The sequence below is a fragment of the Podarcis pityusensis genome (genome assembly GCF_964106645.2).
Source record: "Podarcis pityusensis genome assembly, chromosome: 9".
In the NCBI taxonomy this organism is placed as follows: domain Eukaryota; kingdom Metazoa; phylum Chordata; class Lepidosauria; order Squamata; family Lacertidae; genus Podarcis; species Podarcis pityusensis.
Genome location: NC_138034.1, coordinates 60,811,702 through 60,836,527, shown reverse-complemented (window position 1 = coordinate 60,836,527; position 24,826 = coordinate 60,811,702). Strand labels below are relative to the sequence as shown.

The following is a 24,826-nucleotide window of genomic DNA, read 5'->3' as shown; positions in this document are numbered from 1 at the left end:
TTCTTGCCCTCTGGAACCAGCCCTGACTTGTCATCCTCCAGGGCAGGTAGAACCCTCCAACTATATGTAGGTTATGATCTGAGCAGTCAGTCAGTATGGTAAGGTTCAGGGTTAAGGCCTCCAAATACTTTTTTAAAAAAACCAAAAACTTATTCTACTACTGACATTTTAGTGCCAATTTCCTTCATCTTTCACTGAGTGAAAAGTTAAATAAAAAAGAAATCTGGCATGTCATGGATGCAAAGAAGTGTAAAGAGGAAGAAAGAGTGTGTGGCAAGGGGTGTGTGCAAGGCATCATCCAAAAGGCTTCAAGCATCTGACAGTGCAATCGCCTTTTGTTTCAATTTGAAGTCATGTCAGGATATCATTATGACTTGTCTTGGTGCTGCTAAGACTCAGAGTTGCACTCATGATGATTTTTCAAAACAACATTTATGAAGACATGTGCATTGTTAAGAATTGTCAAGACTACCAAGGAACTATGTCAGGGCATCTCGTCACAAACCACACAGGAAAGGCCTTGCTTCTGACAGTCTCTCTGCTATGTGGAGGAGAATCCATTTAAAAAACAACTATGTTACACTTATATCATCTTTCCTCAAAGAATCTTAGGGTCCCAGAAATGCTTCTACCCCTCCATTTGAATTTCACAACAGTCCTAAGAGGTAGGCTACATTAAGGCACAGAGACTGGCCCAAGGACTCTCAGTGAACTTCATGGCTGAATGAGGATTTGAAGGCAGGTCTCTCCAGCCCTAGTCTGACACTCTAACCACTAGGCTCACCTCTTCCCTACTGGAAAGGGTTGTAGCTTGGTGGTAGAGCACATGCTCCCCTGGCACCTACAGTTAGGATTGGGAAGGACTTTGGCCTGAAATCTATCGGCATTTTAGCACACTACGTGCATCTGTATGCAATTTTGCCTAATATACATGTTTTTTCCCCCAGAGCAACTTCCCCTGGTGTAATGCATTTTTGTAGGTGCATTTTTATTCATATTTTGGCCCAGCATACGCATTCTTCAATACTTTACTTGGTTGGAGAAAGGCATTGCAAAATTCAAAGATATGCAAAATTCAAAGTATGGCTGTGTTTTGGTTCACATATTGTTTTGGAAGTACAAGTTGGGTGGATTCACTTTTAAATGCAAATTGAACTGAATTTCTCCTCCTACGTTATTTTCAGCTGCTGCTTGGCCTGACAGCCAGGAAGTGCTTTATCCTCACTCAAGCTGAGACTGATACAGAATCATATACTTCAAAAAAAAATTTCTATAACTGGAGTGTCTTCAAAATGAAATTCCCAGTTTAGGGGGGAAATTATTATTATCAATTTTCTTTACAATCATCATCATGTTGGTGATAGCAAGATGTGCCACTTTCCATGGTAACCGGTAAAAACCGTCTTTTTGAATAGCCACTTCATTTCTTAAACAATGATCTATAATAATCAATGCATGCTATTTGCCATCCTGGGAAACACTTTAATGTTCTAGTAACCCCCCACAACCCCCCCCCAGAAATCATTTACTAAACATGCCTCCTGGAAAGCCTTTCGTAAACTTCTCTTGCAGAAAGCAAGAGAGGACAGGGAATGCACCATGCTGATGTCATTCACTGGATACCCTCAATATCGTTAGGAATTCACCTAATCATGAATACCCTTGACAGGCTTTCTTGGCATTATCCTGGAATATTTTGTACTTTCATTTTTATTTTTATTTAATAGACATGTATTTTGAAGAGCAACGTGTTCTCAGATAAACACAAACCCTGTTATATCTGCTTGCACTTATAAAGGTAAAGGTAAATAACCAACCCCTGGACGGTTAAGTCCAGTCAAAGGGGACTATGGGGTGCGGTGCTCATCTCACTTCAGGCCAAGGGAGCTGGGGTTTCTCCACAGACAGCTTTCTGGTTCATGTGGCTAGCATGACTAAACAGCTTCTGGCGCAACAGAACATTGGTACCTATTTCGGCCACGACTGGACCTAATGGTCAGGGGTCCCTTTACCTTTACTAGTCCTCTTTATTGCCAAACTGCACTAAGCTAAGTCAAGATTTGGTTTGGCATGTTGTCAAAACTGGGACTTGTGGTGGTTATGCTCTCTCCTCACCCAACATGAGCTGTAGGTGAGAAAGAACCTTGGTGACAGCTTGAGAGACCTCAACCAGTTTTACCTAAACCTTGACTTAGCCTTAGCATAGCATGGTGCAGCTACAAAAAGGATCAAGAGGAGCAAAGCAGCTGTAAGCTCCTCTCCAGAAGTTCATACGTTCACATGGTCTCACTACGCCACTAAGGTTTGGTTTACTGTGTTGTGCAAACTAGGCCTACATCAAATGAAGTCTTTACTGGCCCCTAATGTTTTTAATCCATGCAGAAAATGTGTTCGTACATCTTCATGCCTCTTTCCAAGTGCCTTGCTTGCCTGCTGGCAGTCTTAGCCATTAGCAACATACTGTGTTTCCTTTTTCACCCCAGATATGTCAGATAAACACCACCTTCCAAAGGTGAAGTGAAAGTGAAATTCTTAATGAATTTTTAATTTTTAAACCAGTTCCCTTGTACAAAGGAGTCCCCTTGGATTTCACAAGCAATATCTTGGCAAGGTTTGTTATTTGTAAAAATTATCCAAGGGAACACATTACTGAGTCTCTTGAGCACAAAACACTAATATCTAATTTTAAAGCACATTTTTGCAAAATGTTAATTAGGCCATTTACAAAAATACACTATTAAATTTCCATTATAGATTTTTTTTAGGGCGGGAGAGCTGCTCAGCCTTGAATGTATTATACTGGCCAATATTTCCTTCCTGGGAAAGTGATTTGTAAGGTGAATGACTCCTTTTCCCTCACCAGTAAAGATCACTGTATCCCTTTTCAGGTCTAAAAAGGGAGAAATAAATGTTCCTCTTGCTCCCCAAAGATGGCTTAATTAGTTTATACCTTCAATTTAATGACCAGTGTACATAATTTAAAGTGCAAATTGAGTTTATCTTCATCTACTGCTCTTTGACATTTAATGTATTACGTATTAGATTATAAACTGGGTGATGACTCAGTTGTTGCACCCCATATTATGTGGACACCAGTGGAGAATAAATAATTCTGAATGGAGTGAAATGTTTGGGGGGGGGATGTGAATTGTGAAATATTCCCTATCCCTACCTCCAAAGAAGCTCAACTGTGCCTTTTAAATCACTCCCTCCATGGCTTCTTCGTAGGCATCACAGTCATAGCAGAAATGAGTTGTAGTACAGAATCCTTGGGCAATGTGACAGCTTTTCCCATGCTGTGCTATAGTGCCAATTTTATTGTTTTTAGTTTTCTGCCATTTTGGAGAGGAGGAGTGAAGACTGTTGCTAAGAGATGTTGCTCTTGACTGTTCCGTCCTCCCTCCCTGTTGTCAAGAAGGGTTGCAAAGGGTACTCTGGGCTTCTGGACTCATTGGTCCTTCCTTCTTTTTCCTTCCCTCTCCATTATCGGAGACACCAGGTCCCTTTAATTTTTAAAGGGCAGAATTTGTGATTATTCAGAGATGTAATGAAATCAGAACAGAGGTATGAGAGGTGTTGGGTGATGGCTGTTTTTTTGGTGGGCTTTTTTCTTTTTTAAAAAAATAACAGGGTCATTTGGAAAAGTTGGGTTCCCAGCCAGGCAATAACTGGAAGTGTGCAGCTCAGCAGTTGAAAACTCTAATGAAAAACTGGCCATGGAAGTAGCATGGAAAGAAGGGGAGGAGGTGAGAGGAGATTGCCTCTTGCTTCAGAATTCATGGAAACTTTGAAGAATGCTGTTCACGAGCCCTTCCAAAATCAGTTCATTAAGCAGGCCAAATGTCCCTTTGGATTTTCCATGCATCTGGCAAGACCAGATTTTCGCCAAAAAAAAAGCCATGGAACTACGTGAATAGCTCTCAGACATGGAGAATCAAAAGGTGCAGAAAGCGAAAGTATGGCTGGGTCCTTACGCTGACTCATAAGTTCAGGCTGTGAGATAAGACTGTTGGTATAAGAAATGATTAATTTATCTATAAGTCAGTGGAACATGGGAGTTTGCAGGTGTGTGTGTGTGTGTGCATGTTGAAAGTCAATTGCAACAATCTGGAATGACTTCCTCATTTGGAACAGCCCCATTTGCCTTTTTGACACCAATGATTCAATCAACTTACCTTTTTAATTACACCAGCACCTGTTTGTTTCTCCTTAAGGGCAGGACATTTTCCATTCTCTGGCACAGACGAGGTGCTGACTACGTTTAAAATTAGCTTCCGTCCTCTGTCCTCTGTGTTTTCTCCATAATGAAATGATAGCAGCCCTCTTCAAGAGCCATAACTTGTATGGTAAAGGAGCACAAATTGCTATGCACAGATTGAAGCTACCAGTATGCTTTTTTACTTTTCTTCTGTTCATTTCCTATCTCCTACTTTCTCTCTGTCTCTGCCTCTTTCTCACACACATACACACCAGTTATGATGGGATATTTAAATATCCTCCCAGTTTCAGAAACAGAGAGAATATTATTTGGTTCCCTTTTAAAGTATTAACTTTTTTTTTTCTATTTGTCATATATCACCCTCCTTAGCTTTGCTCAATCAAATCATTTGTAAAGATGAGTCTAAATTATGTATATTTTTATGACAGTAATTTCTGTTACAAGGATAAATACCTGTTGCTTTAGCATCATCTCTCTTTTTTATCCACTCCATTGATTGTGGTATTTTTAAGCTACTGCTTATGTAGATAAAAATGAAATCATTCAAATAAAGCTTATGTAGAGAGCAATCCTATTTGTTTTATTTTAATTTTTATTGAGCAAAATGTATATGCCACTTGATTGTGAGAAAAACTATAAGAGACTTACATTTTTTGATTAAAGAAATAGTTAAAGCAGCTATGCAGAAACATTCAAAAGATGATTAAAACCAACAGTAGCTAAGAAGAGATAAAACACATGTTGAGCATCCTGAAGCCCATGAGATATTATCAAGGTAGCTTCACTGATAGAAATGGCAGTGGTGGAAAGATTGCTGAAAGTCCAGCATAGGGGACACAGATAGGGTGGTTTGTGGCAGGGGGGTCAGGGTGGGCCAAAGATGTGCAGGTATTTGGGCTCCATTATAACCTGGACATATCCCCAGAGTTAGAAACTACACCAGCCTGAGGACTGGTAAATTCCATCTCTTTGGAAGCAGTGGCGGCGGTGGCAGGGGGAACTGCCCCCCTCTGTTTTGCACTGGCTGGCATGAACCAGCAGAGCTTAGGCAATGGTAGTAATTTTGCCCTGTATCTCACTCTGCCCCGATGCACATATGTGCTTACACACTGGTAGGATTGCTCTGGAAATGTTTGCACAAAATGCAATGTCTAGGGGTGAGTTGGCACACTATTGTAGATCCATTAAGAAGATGTGCACACTATGCCCTTATCTCCAGCCAACAAACGGCTACAAATGCAGCATGGTTCAGTTTCAGGACCACAGAGTCACTGCTAACCTTTGGGGCCACCTCCACTCTGCAGTGTCACCTAGTCCTCATTGCATCTTCCTTTGCCTTTATAACCTCTCAAGGGTCAGATCTCTCTCTAAATGACAATAGCTGATGTCCAACCTGAACTTCTCTTTTAACACAACAGTTTTTGGTTTTTTTGCTGAGAGACACTTATTATTTTTGTGGACTCTTCATTTATCACTCTGATTCTCTCCATTCCACAACACTTCTCAGAAACCATAATTGATTAGTTCCACCATTTCCTTAAGAAAAGATTATTTGCAGCCACTCATCTTCATTGATGTCACCTTAGAATAAAGCACTAATTAATCTCTGTCTGCCCTGTTAAGTTTTCAACCTAAAGCCATAAATAAAGACAATAGTGATTAAAATCATTTGCACTTTAAATCTCTGATCCTATAGATACAGAGAGTTGCAGTGGAACAGAAAAAAAATTACCTCTCTGTCTCTTTCTTGCCAGTGTGAGCTAGTGTAGTACAGCACATGCTTTATCTTCATAACATAGTAGGTTTGATCCATAAGATCGCCAGTCAAAAGGATCAGATAGTTGGACGATGCAAAAGCCCTCTCTGCTTGTGTTCCCCAACAACTGGTATTTCAAGGTAGTACACAGTCATCTTGACAAGTGACCATTGAAACCCTGATCCTCCATGAATTTATCTCACCCTATTTTTAGAAAGTTGTCAGAGTCTTTAAAGGTCAGCAGCAAGACGACTAGTGACAAAAAAAAAGCAAAGCTAAGGAGTATTCCCATTGTACTTGTCTCCCATTCAGCAGTGGGGAGCATGAGATGGAATGGGGCAAGAAATCCCTGTGGTTGTTTTTGGTTGAATTCTAGGAAACGGGTGGCAATAAGGAGGACAGGAATAGTATGCCCTGAAGCAAAACGAAAGCTTCACCAGTGAGATAGCACAGAATAAAGTGCCAGTAGAAGTTTTTGGGCAGCAGCTCTCAATATCTTACTTGATGGAATAACACCCCTCACCACCATATAGGAGTATTATTCTCGTGCGGGTGTGATTTCTGGTTTGTTTTTGCTTTCTGTTCTGTGTTTTGTGGTGACCTCTTGCCACAGCGAATGTGTGACTTAAACTGTTTGCCTAAGGGCATTTCTGTAGGAGGGTGGACAGCCCGTTGTCTGAAAGATCATATTCAAAACACTGGAGGAAAGATAATGATTCTGAGAGAAAAATCAGTCTTCAGTAATCAAGCAAGGGTTGAAAGGAATGTATTAAGAGCAGATTCAGACAACTGCTAATGACATGGTAAATGCTTAAAAGCTGTCAGTTCTAGGTACAATCTGTGGATATCAATCAAGAAGTAGGACTTGTATTGCCAAGGGAACACACAAGAAGCTACTTTATGTCAATTCAAGCCATTGGTCCACCTAGTTCAGTAATGTCAACACCGACTGGTAACAGCTGTCACGATATTTAGCTGGTGATACATTGTGATGTTGAAAACCACATATTGCCCAGCCCTAATCTCCATTCATGCAAATGAAACCCCAGCAAATGTTAAAATCCTAACCCCTGTGGATCAGGCACACAGAAGCAGTCACTGTATGGGCATCGTGGAAGGTTCTTAAACTCAGACGTGCAATCAAAGTATATTTTTAGGATCTTTCACCCAGCTGCATAGCGTGGGTTGTCAGCACCCGGTGCAAGGCAAGTAATTTGCGCCCCCTAACCCCTAACCTGCCGCCGCTGCCAGCTTCTTGCTGCTGCCTGGTCTGGTCTGGTGTGGTTCTCTCCCGCGCTCAGCGCTGCGCTGGGCAGCCGCTGCACTGTCCCTCCCCCAGATAGTCCCTCGCTCTCTCTCCGCACCGCATGCCTGGCACCCACCCCCTCCACAGTGGGCGGCGACCCAGCGGCTCGGATCGGATTCGCACAGCCAGCACTGCAGTGAGAGAGAGTGAGTGAGCCAGGTAGGGGCAGAGAGCTGCGAGTGCGAGCGCCCCCCCGATGTTGTGCCCGGTGCGGCCGGCACCCCCTGCACCCCCCACGCTACGCCACTGCTTTCACCTCAACTTTGCTAGCAGATTGCTGAAAACCGATGCAAATTTTTCTGAAAACATGCCAAGAGACTGCTAGTAAAATATTTACAGCTAACTTTAAGATGGAAATATGCCTTCCTTATTGAGCTGTAACTTTGCTTTGAAATAGATTTGTAGAAGGAACAGATTTATTTTAGTACAAATGTCAAGCTGCTTTTGCTGTACATTCTCCAGGGGCTATTTTGTATTAATTTTTATTCAAAAGTGTAATTCTTTTTTTAAAAAAAATGAGGGAAAGAAGAGCAGCTATCTATCTGTCACTTCTATATTGTGCCCTTTTATTATGTGCTGTGACATATGGACGTTATTTATTTTGAGTTATTTATTACAAACTGTGTAATTCAAACATATAGGGTACAGTATTTCAGGCACTATATATGGGCTGCAGTTTAATGTTTTTCTAAAGATATCACCTGGGAAGATATCTATATCTATATGGCAGTTATTGAAAGTGGTTGGGTAGCATTTCCAGGGGAGAGATTATGGGAGAAATATTTAAAAACTCCTGTGCAATCTGGCTCCCAGAATCTACCCCCAAACCCCCAGCCAGCCTAACTTCCAGTCTTGGAACCATGAGGGGGAAAGAAGAGGTGTGTGACTTTGAGGAGAGGTTGTAGAGGAGAATCAGGACCCTCCAGATGTGCTTTTTTATTCTTCAATCATCATCATTTGTGCACCTAATGTTAGCCACATCTGCGCTATACATTTGAAGCAGTATCATACCACTTTAAACAATTCAGCCAAAGAATCCTGGGAACTGTAGTTTGTTAAGGGTGCTGAGAATTGCCAGGTGTCCCCCATTCCTCTCAAACAGCTGCAATTTCCCTGGGAAAAGGTATTGATTTTTAAACCACCCTAAAAATCGCAGCTCCGTGATTTATTCTTAGCACCTTCTACAAACTACGGTCTCCAAGATTTTGTAAGGGAAGGCATGACTGTTTAAAGCGATATGCTACTGCTTTAAATGTTCAGTGTAGGTATAAACAGCAGAACGTATCATTTGATGTAATAAACAAGAAATGGAAGCTGAGGGACGTCAACAGGGAGGGAGGAATGAAAAACTAACGTTTAGTATTGATATTGGATACAGTGGGTGCTCGGGTTGCGAACGTGATCCGTGCGGGAAGCACGTTTGCAACCCGCAGCATTCGCAACCCACAGCGCCGCGTCTGTGCACACACGGGTTGCGATTCGGTGCTTCTGCGCATGCGCAAAGCGCGATTTAGCACTTCTGCGCATGCGCGAACACTGAAACCCGGAAGTAACCATTCCGGTACTTCCAGGTTCGGCACTGTGCGCAACCCGAAAACGCACAACCTGAAGCGTCTGTAACCTGAGGTATGACTGTATTTGTTTTGAAAATGGAAAAATCAATAAAATCTTTAAGTAAAAAAAATGTTCAGTGTAGGTGGTCCTGTATAAATATACCACTAATGCAGCATTGGGACATGGGTGGTGCTGTGGGTTAAACCACAGAGCCTAGGACTTGCTGATCAGAAGGTTGGCGGTTCGAATCCCCGCGACAGGTGAGCTCCCGTTGCTCGGTCCCTGCTCCTGCCAACCTAGCAGTTCGAAAGCACGTCAAAGTGCAAGTAGATAAATAGGTACCACTCCGGCGGGAAGGTAAACGGTGCTTCCGTGTGCTGCTCTGGTTCACCAGAAGTGGCTTAGTCATGCTGGCCACATGACCCGGAAGCTGTACGCTGGCTCCCTCGGCCAATAAAGCGAGATGAGCGCCGCAACCCCAGAGTCGGTCACAACTGGACCTAATGGTCAGGGGTCCCTTTACCTTAATGCAGCATTATTGCATCAATGACATCTTGCAGAATACAACCTGCCCCACCCCCACCCCCCCAAAAAACCCATTCACCAGTCTGGAGAGGCCCTTGACAATTAGGGAAAGTGGATTGTGACTCCTGTTCCTGACCATTGGCCACGATGTCCAACAATATCTAGAGGGCTACAGGCTCCCTCTTCCTGATATTATTGTCTTCCTCTAGGTCTCAGTTGCATTACATTATCATTTATGCCTCATAACATTAATTTCCTCAGAGAGCCATTTTCTGACCAGTGTAGGCGATCAGTTCTCCGAAGCTGAGTTTCATTGCTCCTGATCTTGGAGCATTTCCAGTTAATCATCTCCTTCCTGTTTTCAAATCTATATTTTACAAAACATTCCTTGTAATGGATGTTCATTTCAATAATATTTTAAGAAAGCAATCTGTTGCCTTTGATTCTCTCCCCCCCCCCCCCTTTACTGGATATCCTTCTCATTGTGTGGGAAGAAGCATCTTGTTATATAAGGATATGCGAACATTTATTTATGTATCTTTTGTTATAAGCAAAAGGGTTAAGAGTGAGGCCTTTATCATTTCCTCAAAGGCCTGTTTTGTCTCATGTCAATAAATGTATTTTTGCCAACCCACCACCATTTGTATCAATACTATTCCATTGGAGTGTGTCGATTTAGAACTGTTGGTTTAATGGCTTTTTATTTTGCTGTGCTAATAGTTTGAAGAGTCCCAAGGATATATTGTATGCATGGTGTAGAGTAGCCATTGCTAACCTGGTGCAGTCCAGATGTTTTGAACTGCAACTCCATTAGCCTCAGCCAGCAGTTTCCTAGAATTTCACATTTAAAATTTGGGTTACATGGAATGTCACACTGTGGCTTTGTATTTTTAGTAATGCTCCAATCATTGCCTTTTCATTGCAGGGGTATTGAACACTCTACCATACCCTCCCACCTTCCTCAGTTGAAAATAGGGGCATTTCTCTCTACCTACCCCAACTGACCCTCCTCGACACCCCATTTTTGTTCCATCCCCGCAGAGCATTTCCTTTCAGAAAACTGCTGAGTGCCACCACCGCTACACCAATGGGACGCAGCACCCATGTCCTTCATGGTCATGTTCCCAATTTAGTTAATTTAATTCTTTGGTAGATTTACAAAAAGAAAAACAGACACCAATAAATTTTAGAGGGGGGCAAGATTAGACATGGATGCACAAAATAAAACAAAAAAATCAAGACTCCTTGTGCTCTGCTCTGCTCTGCTCTGCTCCGCTTCCCCTTTCTTCCCACCGGGGGGCGGGCTCTGATTTTGGCGGGGAGGACACTCTGATTTCTCCCCCCCTCCTGTTTTGCCTCAAGCCTAAAAAATAACTGAAGCAAAATAACTACCGTATTTTTTGCTCTATAAGACTCACCTTTTCCCTCCTAAAAAGTAAGGGGAAATGTGTGTGCATCTTATGGAGCGAATGCAGGCTGCGCAGCTATCCCAGAAGCCAGAACAGCAAGAGGGATCGCTGCTTTCGCTGCACAGCGATCCCTCTTGTTGTTCTGGCTTCTGAGATTCAGGTTATTTTTTTTCTTGTTTTCATACTCCAAAAACTAGTTGCATCTTATGGTCTGGTGCGTCTTATAGAGCGAAAAATTTGGTAGCTTTGATGTGGGTGAAATGGATGAGAATGGGTCCTTCTCACTTTGGTACAGTCTCTCTCTCTCTCTCTCTCTCTCTCTCTCTCTCTCTCACACACACACACACACACACACACACACACAAGTTTATAACCTATAGAATCGTAATTTTTGAAATATAGAGGAGCTTACACACATGCCACAATATTTTGCTGACAGTCACCAAAAAGCAATATACGATGATCCATCTTTAAAAAACAAAACATATTTATATTGTTTCCTCCCCCAGAAGAGCAAGAATCTCCATAGCCTAAGCTTATTAAATCACTTGTACAAAAAAGCAACCTATTTGGATGAAAGAAGAAAGCTTGAAATAACTTGGTGAAATAGTGTTGGCTCTCTTGACAGTTTGTCTGAAGCATTAAGCATTCTATCTTCAGATATGTGAATATAAAATAATGCCATGCTTTGGTTTGACATGGATTAAAAATTGATACTGTTTTCAAGAAGATGATCTGAAGTTTGTCTTATGCCAACTGCTTTATTTTTTTTTAAGTAACAAATGACTGACTGGATGAATGAAGCTGGAGAGAGAAACAACATAACCTGCTGCTTTGGTGTATGAAATCCTCATTCAGTCTGGCATGTCTTGGGCAATCAAACATACTTGCTTTAATATCAAGTGTCTGCTACATGGAGAGGAAGTACAGTTGGTTCAGCATAATTAAGCTCAGAGTGAAGGAGAGTGTGCATGCAGACAGACACTTGTAATGCTTAGAGGGCCTTTAATAAACACAGCCATTTAGTTCCTGTTGGAGAGGAAATGTTAACGGACATTCATTCAATCTCATACATGGTTATTGGAGATTGAGTTCTATTATTATTATTATTATTATTATTATTATTATTATCACAAACTGATCTGGAAAAGTAGAAAACTGAACATAAGGTTGCAAAAATTAGAAACCCAGAGAAACTGAAATTGACAGGTTTCCTCATCTCTCTAGATTCACACCTTTGTTATACCTATATATGTGACTTACATTTACTTACAGTGCCTTATTCACAAATGGTTAAAGGTAAAGGTGAAGGGACCCCTGACCATTAGGTCCAGTCGTGACCGACTCTGGGGTTGCGGCGCTCATCTCGCTTTATTGGCTGAGGGAGCCGGCGTACAGCTTCCGGGTCATGTGGCCAGCATGACTAAGCCGTTTCTGGCGAACCAGAGCAGCGCACGGAAATGCCATTTACCTTCCCGCTGGAGTGGTACCTATTTATCTACTTGCACTTTGACGTGCTTCTGAACTGCTAGGTTGGCAGGAGCAGGGACCGAGCAACGGGAGCTCACCGTGTCGCAGGGATTCGAACCGCCGACCTTCTGATCAGCAAGTCCTAGGCTCTGTGGTTTAACCCACAGGTTAGTCCACACTTAATGTACTCAGAGTCACTAATTAATCTGTTCTGTACTGATTTTGTACAAAATAAATGGTGTCCAATCACACCTTTGTTGTGACAAAGAATAATTCAAGGTTGCAGAGAGCACAGGAGAGGGGTCAAGCATGGGGTCCAACATTGGTGAAAGAACCAGCCAGCGCTGGTTAACCATATGCACTGAATCCCCAAATAGAACTAAGATTAGGAACCAGGCATTCACAATTTCAGAAAATGCCATGACAGATGATCCTCTGGGTCTCATCCAACTGTACAGTTATGATTCTAAGATGGGGGCACTCCCTTGTTCATTGCAACAAATATTTTCAAGGAGAAACGTTTGTGTCCTGAGTCCTGACTCAACAGATTTTGCAAGCTAACCATTCCTCACAAAACGAATAAATTTTGAGCTATAGTAATTCAAATGTGGGGAAAACACAAAATAGAGGCCCTCTGCTGCCTTCCAGCAACATATCCACAACTGTTTTGTTGAACTTCAAGTTTAAGCAGCTGTTAATTAAGTTCAAAGCTTAAATCAGGGTTTGATGAAGGACTGTGCAATATGCATTTCCCCTGCGGCAAAATGCATAGACAACTTTGGCAAAGCAAGTGAGTTTGAGTGAGATTGTACAATGGTTGTCAGCAGCCAAAGCACAGCAGACAGAGATTTTAATAGCAGATCTGCCACTATCTTAGACTGTTGCTCCATAGCAGTCTTTATCGAAAAGGACAATTGATCAGCTAACGAAGAGCACCAACTCAGGTTCTGGCACTTCAGTACATATTACTGCATCAATAAATCTTCTGCTGTGTGCAAATAGACTAAAGTTGTTGATTTCACTTGCTTAATGCTTGTACTCCACAGAAGGCTAACACCGGCACATACTGTAGAAAAACTAGCATAGTATTACAATTCACTTTTGCCGTCTCCATCTGTCACAACGGAGCATATTGAGCTTAAGAGGCTGATTTACATGACACCATATCTAGGCAATTACTCTGGACTCACTCATTTGGAGACCGGACCAGCTTGTGACGTTCAAATCATACCCACCACAATGCCTTTAAAAACAATGTGGGACACTGACCACTGGGATATTCCTCGGGGCAAGCCAGAAATGTGAATTGGTGATGCATAGATGCAGACAGCAGTGGTTTTTGTGCCTGAAAAATCCTGCTGCTATAATTGCAGAAATGGCTGCTTGTGGTTATATTCTTGTAACACCAAATCACACAATATATTGCTCTGCGTGAGTGGTCCTCAGTAAGTTAGGGGCACTCGCCTTGTCTGTAAAACTTGTTTCAGTTTCAAATCGTTTGCAACAACACAAATAGATTTGTAATGATGCAAAGTTCAATGTGGTCAACACAGCCTTTCTGTAATGAAAAAAACTTTCTCTAAACTTTAGCCTAAAGCATTCGCTGTACTTTGTTTAACCAGCCTGGTGGTTACACATCCAAGTTTTATTGGTCACTGAAGAGACATCTTACTGTTTGCTTATTAGAAGTTAATTACTGTAGCTTCAAGACACTGAATAAGAAGTATCTAATGAACTTTTAAATGGTATCAATTCCATAATTATTTACATCAGTGTTTATAGCTTGACTAGTTTTCAACTGTGACCAGGCAATGTATGGAGCACAGATGAAGGGACAGTTGAAAGAAATCCAGGTTTCTGATTTTTTTGCAGAATTTGCATCTTCTGAACTTGTGAACTTATGATGTTTCTTTTGGAATTTTTTACCCCAGGGTACATTTATTTCCTCCAGGATTCATCTCTATATTCTTCTAGCCGTTCTCCTCCTAGTACTTTTCTATTATCTGAAGCATATTAAGTTTTAACCATATATAGGCACCAAAGATGGACTATATTCTGCTATATTTCTGGAAGTGTCTTTCTGTAGCAAACTTGCTATGTCTCTTGCTATGTTACCCAAGCGGAGGGACTATCCAGTATGTGCACAAGTCATTGCGATACCAAGCCATGCACCTGTGATAAAAATGAGTCGCACAACTAACTAAGATAGTTAGCTAACCCATGTTCAGATATCACAAGATCATAGAGTGAGATGGGGCCCAGTGAATCATCTTTTGCAGCAGTTTTCAAACTATATGCCTTCGGGAAATATTCTTGGTATCAGCTGATCAGTCAGCAATGAATGCCCAGGTGTTGAAGTAGATAGAGTATGTTGTAAGGCGTCTTCCAGTCTTCATGCTTAGGAACTTCAATTAAGTTTAACAGTAGTTTAAAACCATAGTCTTCATTTGAGTGGTTACCACAAGGGTAGCCAATGTGGTACCCTCCGTATCTTGTGGACTGCAATGCCCATCTTGCATGACCATTGGTCATGCTGGCTGGGACTGCGGGAAATTGTACGGCGGACGCCGTATGGCGGACGCCACATTGATGTTTTATTGTGTTTTTAATATTATGTTGGGAGTTGCCAAGAGTAGCTGGGGCAACCCAGTAAGATGGGTGGCACATAAATAATAAAATAATAATATTTATTATTAATCTACTCTTGAGGACAATGAACACTGCCTATTCTTTCTGTATCTTTTCAACATTTCCTATGTGCTAGGATTCTTCTTCTCCACTGTACCAACCCATCTTCTTTTCTCTGGGCAAATCATAAGCAGTCCTTTTATCTGTCCTATTTTACTGTAACAAAAAAATTCACCTTCTAGACATTTTCTGATCTTTTGTATCTCCTCTGGCATTATTCTCGTCAACCTCCTTCTTGCACTGTGGTGTACTCTCCTCAACTGGCCTGGCCTGAAAAAGCCATGACCCTTCCTGTGATCAGAGCAAGCCCCGAACTGAACTGGACAGGATTCAGATATGTGTGGGTTTTTTCCCACAAGATAGGGGGGAAAGAAAGAGGAAAGAAACCTTGTTATAAAACAAGGTGGAATTTGGCTTGGCAACTCCTTCTTTAGTGAATGTTCAAAATATGGTCACTGTCAATGTTAACATGTGACTGCTGATAACCACACGTGAGTTGTATGATTGCCTATTTGTGGCTGCATTCACACAGCAGTTTATTCCATTTCCCCAATGTTCCCTTAACTGCTCATTTCCCCATTATACATGAGCTGTCACATGGCATGAAATAAAGCAGAATATAGTGCAAGTTTAGCATTCATTTCCATGTTATTTGCCAGTGTGCTCTCCACCCCACCCCAGAAGAACATAACAGGAAATAGGCACCAAAGATGGACTATATTCTGTTATATTTCTGGAAGTGGCTTTTATATTGTGTGAAAGCTTAAATATAATGCAGGAATTAAAGGTTAGGTAGACGCCAGGGAAACAGAACAAACTGGCATGTGAATGCAGCCTGCATCTATGCTAACTCTACATGTCCTGCTTTTTACACATGCACAAATGACTACTTAGATAGCTGTCAACATCCACTCAACCATCCCCGACATTTCAAACATTCACAGAAACTGAATTCTTGTGAAATGGTTGATGGTCACAAAATTTAAGGCATTCATGTAACACATTCGCCGTAAACTGTTGGAGACTGTGGGAACCTGATTGTTGTTTTAGATACGCACTGTGAACCATTAGAGAACCTGGAAACAAACAGTGATCAACAACTTCAGTTAAGCATCTTGGGTAAAGGAACTTGTTCTCTGAAGGAGGCCACATTAATATGTAATCCATGCACACTCCTTTTCACTCAGCCTGATTTCTGACAAGTTTGAAAGTGCCTGTCATATGCTGTAATTTCTTTCCCTCTCCGGTAAACAAGGTGCGTTATTTGTCGGAAGTCTCTCTCTTCCTCTCTTTTAGTGCCATCATTTCCTCGCCATTTTTAATTTGCTGTGACTATTAAATGCTGACACCCCTTGCTCCAAAAAAAATGTGTTTTATTTACAGGGCACAGCTTATGGAAGTGCTCCTGTTCCTTCTCGCAGGCAATTATGTGAGTCTCTTAAATTCTGCTCTGTGTTGTAAAGATGACTATATGTGTTCATGTGCTGTATAGCATGGCATGCTGATAGAGATGACACACCCCCAAGGTCAATATGCAACCAGCAGTGTTGCATATTGCCTGTAACGTGTTTGTAGCTAACAACACACCCTTCTTTCCTTATTTGGTCTGTCCTTCGTCCAGCGCAGCTGTCATTGAGGGCAATCCCTGTGCTCCATAGAGCTGTGATGAAAGTTGGAAAAACTCCACGATGACTCAAAGTCTGAAGAAAGATGCTTGTTCGGCTTGAGCCGTCATGCATTCTGTTGAAACTGGTGCATGCCTCGGTCTCTAGCACCGTACGAAACTGAGGCTAGTTAAGGACCTTGTTTCTAGCTTCTTGTTAAATTTTCCTGTCCAATTACCCTCAGTCAGGCAAGCAAAATCTAAAACAACTTGTTAGGTCTTTTTTTATTATTATTTTAAAATGCAGTTTTAAGCAGCTTCCAGTCAAGGCTACGCCACCTTGGCTGCTGTGGGGCCGTTGCTTCCGATTAACCTGCAGAGAGCACCTGAGAAATCTCAGGAAGTTGCAATAATAAGCTACCTACTCCGTACGAAAAGGTAGAATTTTGCAAGACCACAGAATTAGTTTTTCAGTTCTAATGGCAGTGCAGAGTGAGTTACCTGCCAAACAACCTGCTTGTCTTAAGATCAGTGTGTTACAAATGAGATCAGTGTAGGTTAAACATGCAGAACCTCCAAAGGTAGTCTGACTTTTAGAACTTTTTCTTTTTTCTTTTTCCAAATCCCACTTCTTCCTCCCTTCCTCCCGCCCCCCCCCTCTCTCTTTGCCTTTCCCCATTAGCGTGTCCATTTGCAGGGCATCCATTCTGTTCCACATGCACATAATATGCTACAGCAGTGCACTGCATCAATTATGGTTATCGCACAATGCATCACAGCGATGAATGCCAATTTTCCAATTCATCATCACATGACATTGCTGGCTTCTTCACCAAGCGCAGTCCAGTTGAAACAATGCTTCTGTTTCATTGTTGCCAGTCTTGTTGCTTGCATCACATTCACCGAGGCTGATAATATGGATCAATTGGGGTAAAAAAAGTCTTAATAACATTTGTCTGCTGATACGGGTCTTGTGAAAACAGAAAGAATGTAATCTGTGTGATGACAGTCTCTCCCTTGTGACACTATGGGAAGAGTTTGACTTTGCTAGATGGAATTACGGCTCCTGAGAAAGGATGGAAGGATTAACTGTGCTATTATTAATGAAGGTAGAAGGAGATGAGGAATTACTCCTCGTTAAGACTCTGCTTTTCTGAATGCCTGGATTAATTAAAGGAGAGGAGCTTTCCGTGAGGCGGTTGATGGGAACAAGATGTCCTCAAGGTGGAGATGGAGGAATTTAATAAGAGCTGGATTTTGAGATGTCGACACGCTTTTCATCCAAAGCAAACACGCCTGTCTAGATCTTGACACAGGATTTCATGGTCTTCAAAATTATTGGTAGATGCATCTGTGAGATTTCCCTTCACCTGATATTTCCTCTAGTGGAATGATGCCACTATTGTATCTTTACCTCTGGTAGACATGCAACCTCCTTGGTCCTGAGAAGATTATACAATGAATGGCAGTAGCTCAGAGCAAAGCTCTTGAAAGATGCTGCAAGTCAGCTCCAACCAACCTTCCCCAGCCTGTTTTAGACTACTATTATTGATAATAATTTTGTGGCTTTTAGCTGGGCTCTATCAATAATTTTATCACATATACTGCTTAGAGAGTCCAATGATTAAATGGTCTGTATCGATATTTCTAAATGAACAAATATCCTTTCCATCAGCCTTGTCTACTGGCCATGCTGGCTGGGGCTGATGAGAGTTACAGTCCAAGACATCTGGAGGGCACCTGGTGTAGGTAAAATTCTGAACTAGAAGGAGTAATAATAATAATAATAATAATTTATTATTTATACCCCGCCCATCTGGCTGGGCTTCCCCAGCCACTCTGGGCGGCTTCCAAAAGAATATTTAAATATATCAAACATTAAAAGCTTCCCTAAACAGGGCTGCCTTCAGATGTCTTCTAAAAGCCTGGTAGTTGTTGTTCTCTTTGACATCTGGTGGGAGGGTGTTCCACAGGGAAGGCGCCACTACCGAGAAGGCCCTCTGCCTGGTTCCCTGTAACTTGGCTTCTCACAGTGAGGGAACCGCCAGAAGGCCCTTGGTGCTGGACCTCAGTGTCCGGGTAGAACGATGGGGGTGGAGTCTGGCTCATCCTGCTTCCTATGATCTTGTGGATCCTATGATCATTAGTGAACACAATGAAAAAGCCAGTACTTGTAGGGATGCAGAAATTGCAGGCTGAGGGGCACTGACTCAATCTCTAGGTCACTTAAACATGCAAAAGAAATACAGTGGTACCTCTGGTTAAGAACTTAATTCATTCCAGAGGTCCGTTCTTAACCTGAAACTGTTGTTAACCTGAAGCACCACTTTAGCTAATGGGGCCTCCCACTGCCGCCGCACGATTTCTGTTCTCATCCTGAAGCAAAGTTCTTAACCCAAGGTACTATTTCTGGGTTAACTGAGTCTGTAACCTGAAGCATCTGTAACCTGAAGCATCTGTAACCCGAGGTACCACTGTAAAATTGAAGAATTGTGGCCCAAAAAGTTATTATAATGGAGGCTATGAGCAAACTGGCATTGAACTGATACTCCTGGTAGATCCTAGAAGGGTAGATTCACCCTACTGTGTAGCAGAAGATTTCACACTCCTGTTTATAGAGTGGCTGTGGTAGGGGTTTTGAGAAGAGGTGAAAGGATGGGTGACATGTCCAAAAGGAAACTGTATGGTTCATTCCAGTCTGGGGAGGCTTGCTTGCAGAAGGGGATGAGATGATGAGAATTTGCAGAGGGGGTCAGAGAACAAGACTCTTGACTCATATAGGCAGTTTGACACTTCCACAAGTTCTATTCTCTCTCAGCCCTAGCTCACCGAAACATCGCCTAGCTGCTATGATCTTTAGAGGAAGTCCTGCACTGCTGCCACTGGACAAGTGTGAGGAAGAAGCCCCAAACCCCTCCAGGAAATCTCTTGTGTTGTTTATTTACCGGTACTTGCCTCCTATGTGCTTTGAGTAAAAAAAAGGAGGCATGTACATGCTCAGTTACACAAAAGACATTTGGCAAATTTTTACTGAGCTTGTTGTCTGTCACTGGGACAGATGTCTTTGGATATGTCAGAAGGAGTGTTCCTGGAATTATGAGTACTTGCTGGTGGTTTTAATTACCTGAACTTGTTTGTAAATGGTATAGCAAAAGGAGCTTCTGTAGTTCGCTGCCCTAATGATTTCCCCCCGGGACAAATGATGATGTCTTTCCTCATTTTATTGTGGGTCTTATCCTTGCACTTCCCAAGCTCTTTGCTCTGATCCTCAAAATATGGAGGCTCTTTATGTTTGAAACCTGCTGGTGGATACAGACTCAGAGGTCATATTCCTTTGACTGAGATATGGCATTCAAAATAGGTTCTGGTACTAAGACCTGCTGAGCTCTGGTCCTTGAGTCAAATTTTGTCCTTCAGCACTGATGCCAGACAGAATTTAGTAACTGCTCCAGAAAACACTTAACCTGGGAATAAACTAAAATTAATGAGACTTACTTTTGAATAGATGTGCATAAGAATGTTCACATTATCATGCTTCTGACCTGTTCCTTTAGTCCACCATGCTTGATATTTTATGTAAACCACTTTAGAGAACTGTCAGGACAAAAAACCCCGTGCAGAAATGTTGTAAATAAATGAGGCACGCTTTTAAATTTTGGTTTGCAGGAACTTTTTCTGCTGTCACCTTAAGACTGAACAGACTGCAGGCAGGGCTAAACTCTGCCCTCTCCCAGCCAGAAACATCTATTTCCCTGTTTTTAATTACATTCAGCCAGAGGAAAGACTTCTGTTTAACACAAAAGCTCACATGACACATTGTAAACTTTCACCCCGGTAAGTGCAGATGTCTAGATCAGAATTTATTAACGAAACAGAGTAGTCTTTCAGTCTCTCATTCAGCCTTAAAAGGATGGTTGTATGAGGTGTTTTAGAGGACTTTTAAAAAACTTACATTTGGAGACAGATATACCTGAGCAAATGTTTTCTGTACATATTAAGTAATCCAGGACTCAGGATCTGAGGGTAAGGGAGCGGGAGAGGGGCCTCCATCTTATTCCTTTTAAAAGTTGGTTGGTGCATAATGCATGCGTGTGACGGACTAAGAAAATACACAGTTAAACGATGGAATTTGCTCCCACAAGAAATACTAATGACAACCAACTTGGGTGGCTTAAAAGGAGGATTAGACAGATTCGTGGAGAACGAGGCTAACTGTAGCTGCTAACCTTGATGGCTGTGTTCCATCTCAACTGCCAGAAATAAGATGTTTTGGAATACCAGTTCCTGGAAACTGCAGGTGGAGAGAGTGCTTTTGTATTCAGGTCCTCCTCCCATGGTTCCCATCTGCATCTGGCTGTCCACTGTGACAGAAGGCTCAACTAGATGGACCACTGGCCTGATCCAGCAGGCTTGTCTTAATGTTCTAATGTACTTAAGAACAAACTGAACACGGAGAAAGAATAGAAAGAGCATATGAAGAATTATATGCCTTTTCATATAAAGGGTGGATGGGATTTCTATAATACAATTGATTTTTGACAGAATCATTTTTTCTGAAAACTTCTACAATGGGTGGGTGCTTTTTTAAAAGTTTTTTTTGGGGGGGTGTCGTGTAATGTGATACACTGACACCCAGCAGTCAATTCTGAACCCTTTTCAGGTTGCGATGCAGATTCCAAGGATAGACCTTGCTCAAATGTTGACCCGGAGGGTGCTTACTTTAGTCCAGGGTACCTGGAGTAATTTGGAAAAGCTAGGCTCTGGAATTCAGCAGGACTCAGGAAGAAGGTTCTAGGCTGCTGGGAGCAGAAGTCCAGGTTCCTTATATGCATAATGAGCTGACTGTTCCATCCAAAGGCTTCTTACTGCCTTCTAATCACCGAGGGCAAAGCTGTACCCCCTGTTTTTTCCTATCATGGTAGGTCAATAGACTATGTCTTAACCTCAGATCTGGTGGTTCCATGTTCAGATCCTCAAAAGGGGAGTAAATAGATTTCAGCAAGAACCATAATTTGGAAAGTTTGAATTCCAGCATTATCTGTTCCTCAAATCCATTAGAAGATATTTTTTTGTAGAACCTTTTGGAGTTTAATTTTTCCTTTAGAATTTGCATGGGGGGATAGATTGTGGGTTTATGCTAGAGAGCCAGAAATGTGGTTCTACGCATGTCTACTAGGAAATAAGTCTCACTAGGACTGACTTCCAGTTATGTCAGTACAGGTGCCCCCCCCCACTTACACGGGGGTTACATTCTGCCCCCACAAATGAAAATCTTCTAATTTGGGAGTACCCTCAAAACACTCTGTAAAACCCTCTGCCACTGTTTCTCCAAGCCAGTCCAAAGATTCTGTACCCTCAAATATCCACAACTAGAATAGAAACTTGAGGGCTGGATGGAGGACACATGGAGAAGTGGCTGCTGCTGCAATATTGCATGCATCAGCTGTTAAGATGGGGAGGCTGAGCAGCCTAAAGAAAGCCCCCCTGTGCCTCCCATCTCTTCAGCGCTTCTTCTGCCCTTACTGATGTCCTCTTCAGGCTCCGGGGAGGACCTCCTCGTGAGCCACAAGGACTCTCCAGTTCTTTCCCGCCATTTCCAGGTTTGAATGGAATTATTTATATATTTCCCTGCATATAAGCGGTTGCACGTGAGTCAATCACACACAACTGGGGGTGAGACGCCTGTATAGGGTTGCAACCTCAATGGCGTTTTTAATTGTCCATTCCTAAACTTGGGAAATGTGGGAAGCTTTTAATTAGGATAAGGATTGGCTATGTCTCCAAGCTGAAAAAATTAATTTCCAAGTGTTTTTGTTCTTCCATGCTCCCACAGAAATCAAAGGATATTTTGCCATTAATTTGGAGCATGGCCTCTTATCTTCCTTATAGTGGGCTAAATATATAGATGCCTCTAATTCTTCTCCCAGTGGTTGTGGTGTTCTTTCTTGTTTCCATGGAAACTGCTATTAGCAGAATGAAAGTTTTAAAAACAGCATTCATTCTAAAACACTGGAAACATACGTGAGAGAGTACCTGAAACTGACTTAGAGCTCATTTGTAAAAAGTCATGCCATGTACCTTCTGTCGGATCTTTGGCGTGTATATTTGGTTTTGTTCATTATCTTATTGCTTTGGTTTTTAAATCCCTCTTATTAGTCCTAGAGGCAGGCCAATTTAAAAATACAATTGTGTTGTATTCATCAAACAGATTTTCATTTAGCGCTTCATGCTTCTTAAAATTAAATTTCCCCAGAAAAATCAATGATTCGTATGAAGGGAAGAGACAATATTCGTTAACCCGTGCAGTATCAGATTCTTCTTCCCTGCCCCTTCCTGGTAATTGTTGAACAAGTTTCTCTGTCAATCGAAACGGAAGTAGGAATAGGGTTTAGAATCTGCCAGCCGAGTTCTGCATTCTCACTGCTCTTTCTGTTTCCATGGAGACAGATATTGCCTGGGTGAAAATGAAGTAACCCTCATGAAGGAGTCCTAAACAATTTGAGGAGGGTGAAACAAATGTCCTCTAGACTTTGATAGAAGAGCACAAACCCAGTCACTTCAACCCAGTCATTACATTCACTTCCTTCTAAAATTTCTGAACCATCATCTTTAGTATTATGAAGAACGTAGACCAGAATTCAAAGCGCCATGTGCTGTGTTCCATAAACAAACCACAGCTTTTCAGGCTCCCTCTCTCTGTGGCAGCTTTCCTTTACCCCCTGAAAAGCCTCCTCAGTGTACGGAGGAATTCTGTTGCAGAATCCCACGAGGTACAAGGAACCGGTGTCAGAAATAACAATAACACACCACTTCATCTGTATGCCAAACTTGATTTGTGCATGGGCCTACATGGGCCTCAATGGATCTTAGCTTACAAAGATTGGTCCCTTTCCAGTGGGAATTCACTTGTTAGTTGAAACTGTGATGTTTATTAAAATGCAAATATGTGTTTCATTACGTCTCATGAATAAATCAGTGTTTCTCAGGCCTGTCCACCTTCAGGAGACACTACTATACTGACTCAAATTCATGGCCAGCCCGGTATGTGCCAAGAGGTTGCAAGAGATTCCATGGGTCTCTGCATTTAACCAGGGTTGTGTTTCCATTTGGAAATCAAGGCACCAAGAAGCATGGTTTATTTTACACATATTTATCCCTGAAGCCTTCAGTGGAGGGGGTGCAGAACATTATATCTCAGGAGGGTCTCTCATTGCTTCTCTCACAGCTTCAGCAAGCTTGGGCCCAAAGCGGCAGCCAGTCTTGGTGCTGCCAGAGCCGCATGGAATTCTGCCTACTTCCTTTTCCTTTTTCCCAGCAGACTTTTAAGAAAACAACTTCTCCCTTTCTGCTTCCAGCATCCCCACTTTGTCTTTGCATCCTCCGTTCCCAAAGCGTCCTGCAAAAGGCACTTTTTAAAGTGCTTTTGCTGGACACAAATATTTTCACCAAATATTTTCAAATTGAATTAGATCATTATTGTGTAAACACAAGCTAATGCAGTTCCTTTACCAACATGCTCCACTGCAGTCATCACCAGTCTGTAGCCTCCAGTTGTTTGGATTACAGCTTGCATCAGTCTCAGCTAGCATGGCTGATGGGATTTGCAGCCCAAAACATCTGGAAGGAACAAGGTTGGCAAAGGCTGTTGTACTGTATGGGCAGGTCTGCAGTAAATTAAATCCATACTTCTGTGAAACTAGCTAAGGAATTCCCCTTGTGTGCATTCCCCCCATCAGTCAAGTTTTTTCTAAGTAAGTAAAATTGTTAACTACAGTGCAGAAACAGAGGAGGTACTTTCTAGTCAATTTCTGGGATTCCTTAATATTATACACAAAGAAATGTCAGCTAGGGAGTAATCTAAAAGCAGCTGTTTTTGAATAACACGGGAGGTGTACCTAAGCGGCACAAAATCAATATGACTTAATACCTAGCTTTGCCTGGATTGTGCCCCTAATGTTCATTGCCTGCCTTCTTTGGAAATCTTAATATCTCATCGTGCAAAATTGCGCACATTTACTGCAAGTCTAATAATACATGGCTTGATCGAAATCTTCGTTTTGAAAATGTTTCTGGGTGTCAGGCAAAATAGAGAGAAGTGACTGGAATTATCCTTGGAGCTTTTGCATTCCTGGAGCTTGTGTATATGGGAGCATGAAGGAATATGTGAAATTGTCTACTTCGTGGGGAGTATTTTTTATGTTGTTTTCACATAGATTCACAAGACAGTAACTTCACTGACTCCTCTCCAAAGCAACCTTGAAGGGCTTGTAGTCCTTGTAAGGAGGATCTGTGGACA

At 42.0% G+C, this 24,826-nt stretch overlaps 1 protein-coding gene across 5 annotated transcripts in view; it reads left to right on the top strand.

Annotated features, from left to right (window-relative positions):
• The window catches only part of CCSER1 (coiled-coil serine rich protein 1), a 701,360-nt gene that overhangs the window by 528,378 nt on the left and 148,156 nt on the right, over nucleotides 1-24,826 (top strand). For 3 of the 5 annotated variants that reach the window (XM_081020753.1, XM_081020756.1, XM_081020755.1), the window contains exon 10: nucleotides 16,311-16,356. The exons of the other annotated variants lie outside the window; for them this stretch is intronic. In XM_081020753.1, coding sequence (XP_080876879.1) covers nucleotides 16,311-16,356 — 46 coding nt within the window. The remainder of the gene's footprint in view (nucleotides 1-16,310; nucleotides 16,357-24,826) is intronic. 5 annotated transcript variants of the gene reach the window in all.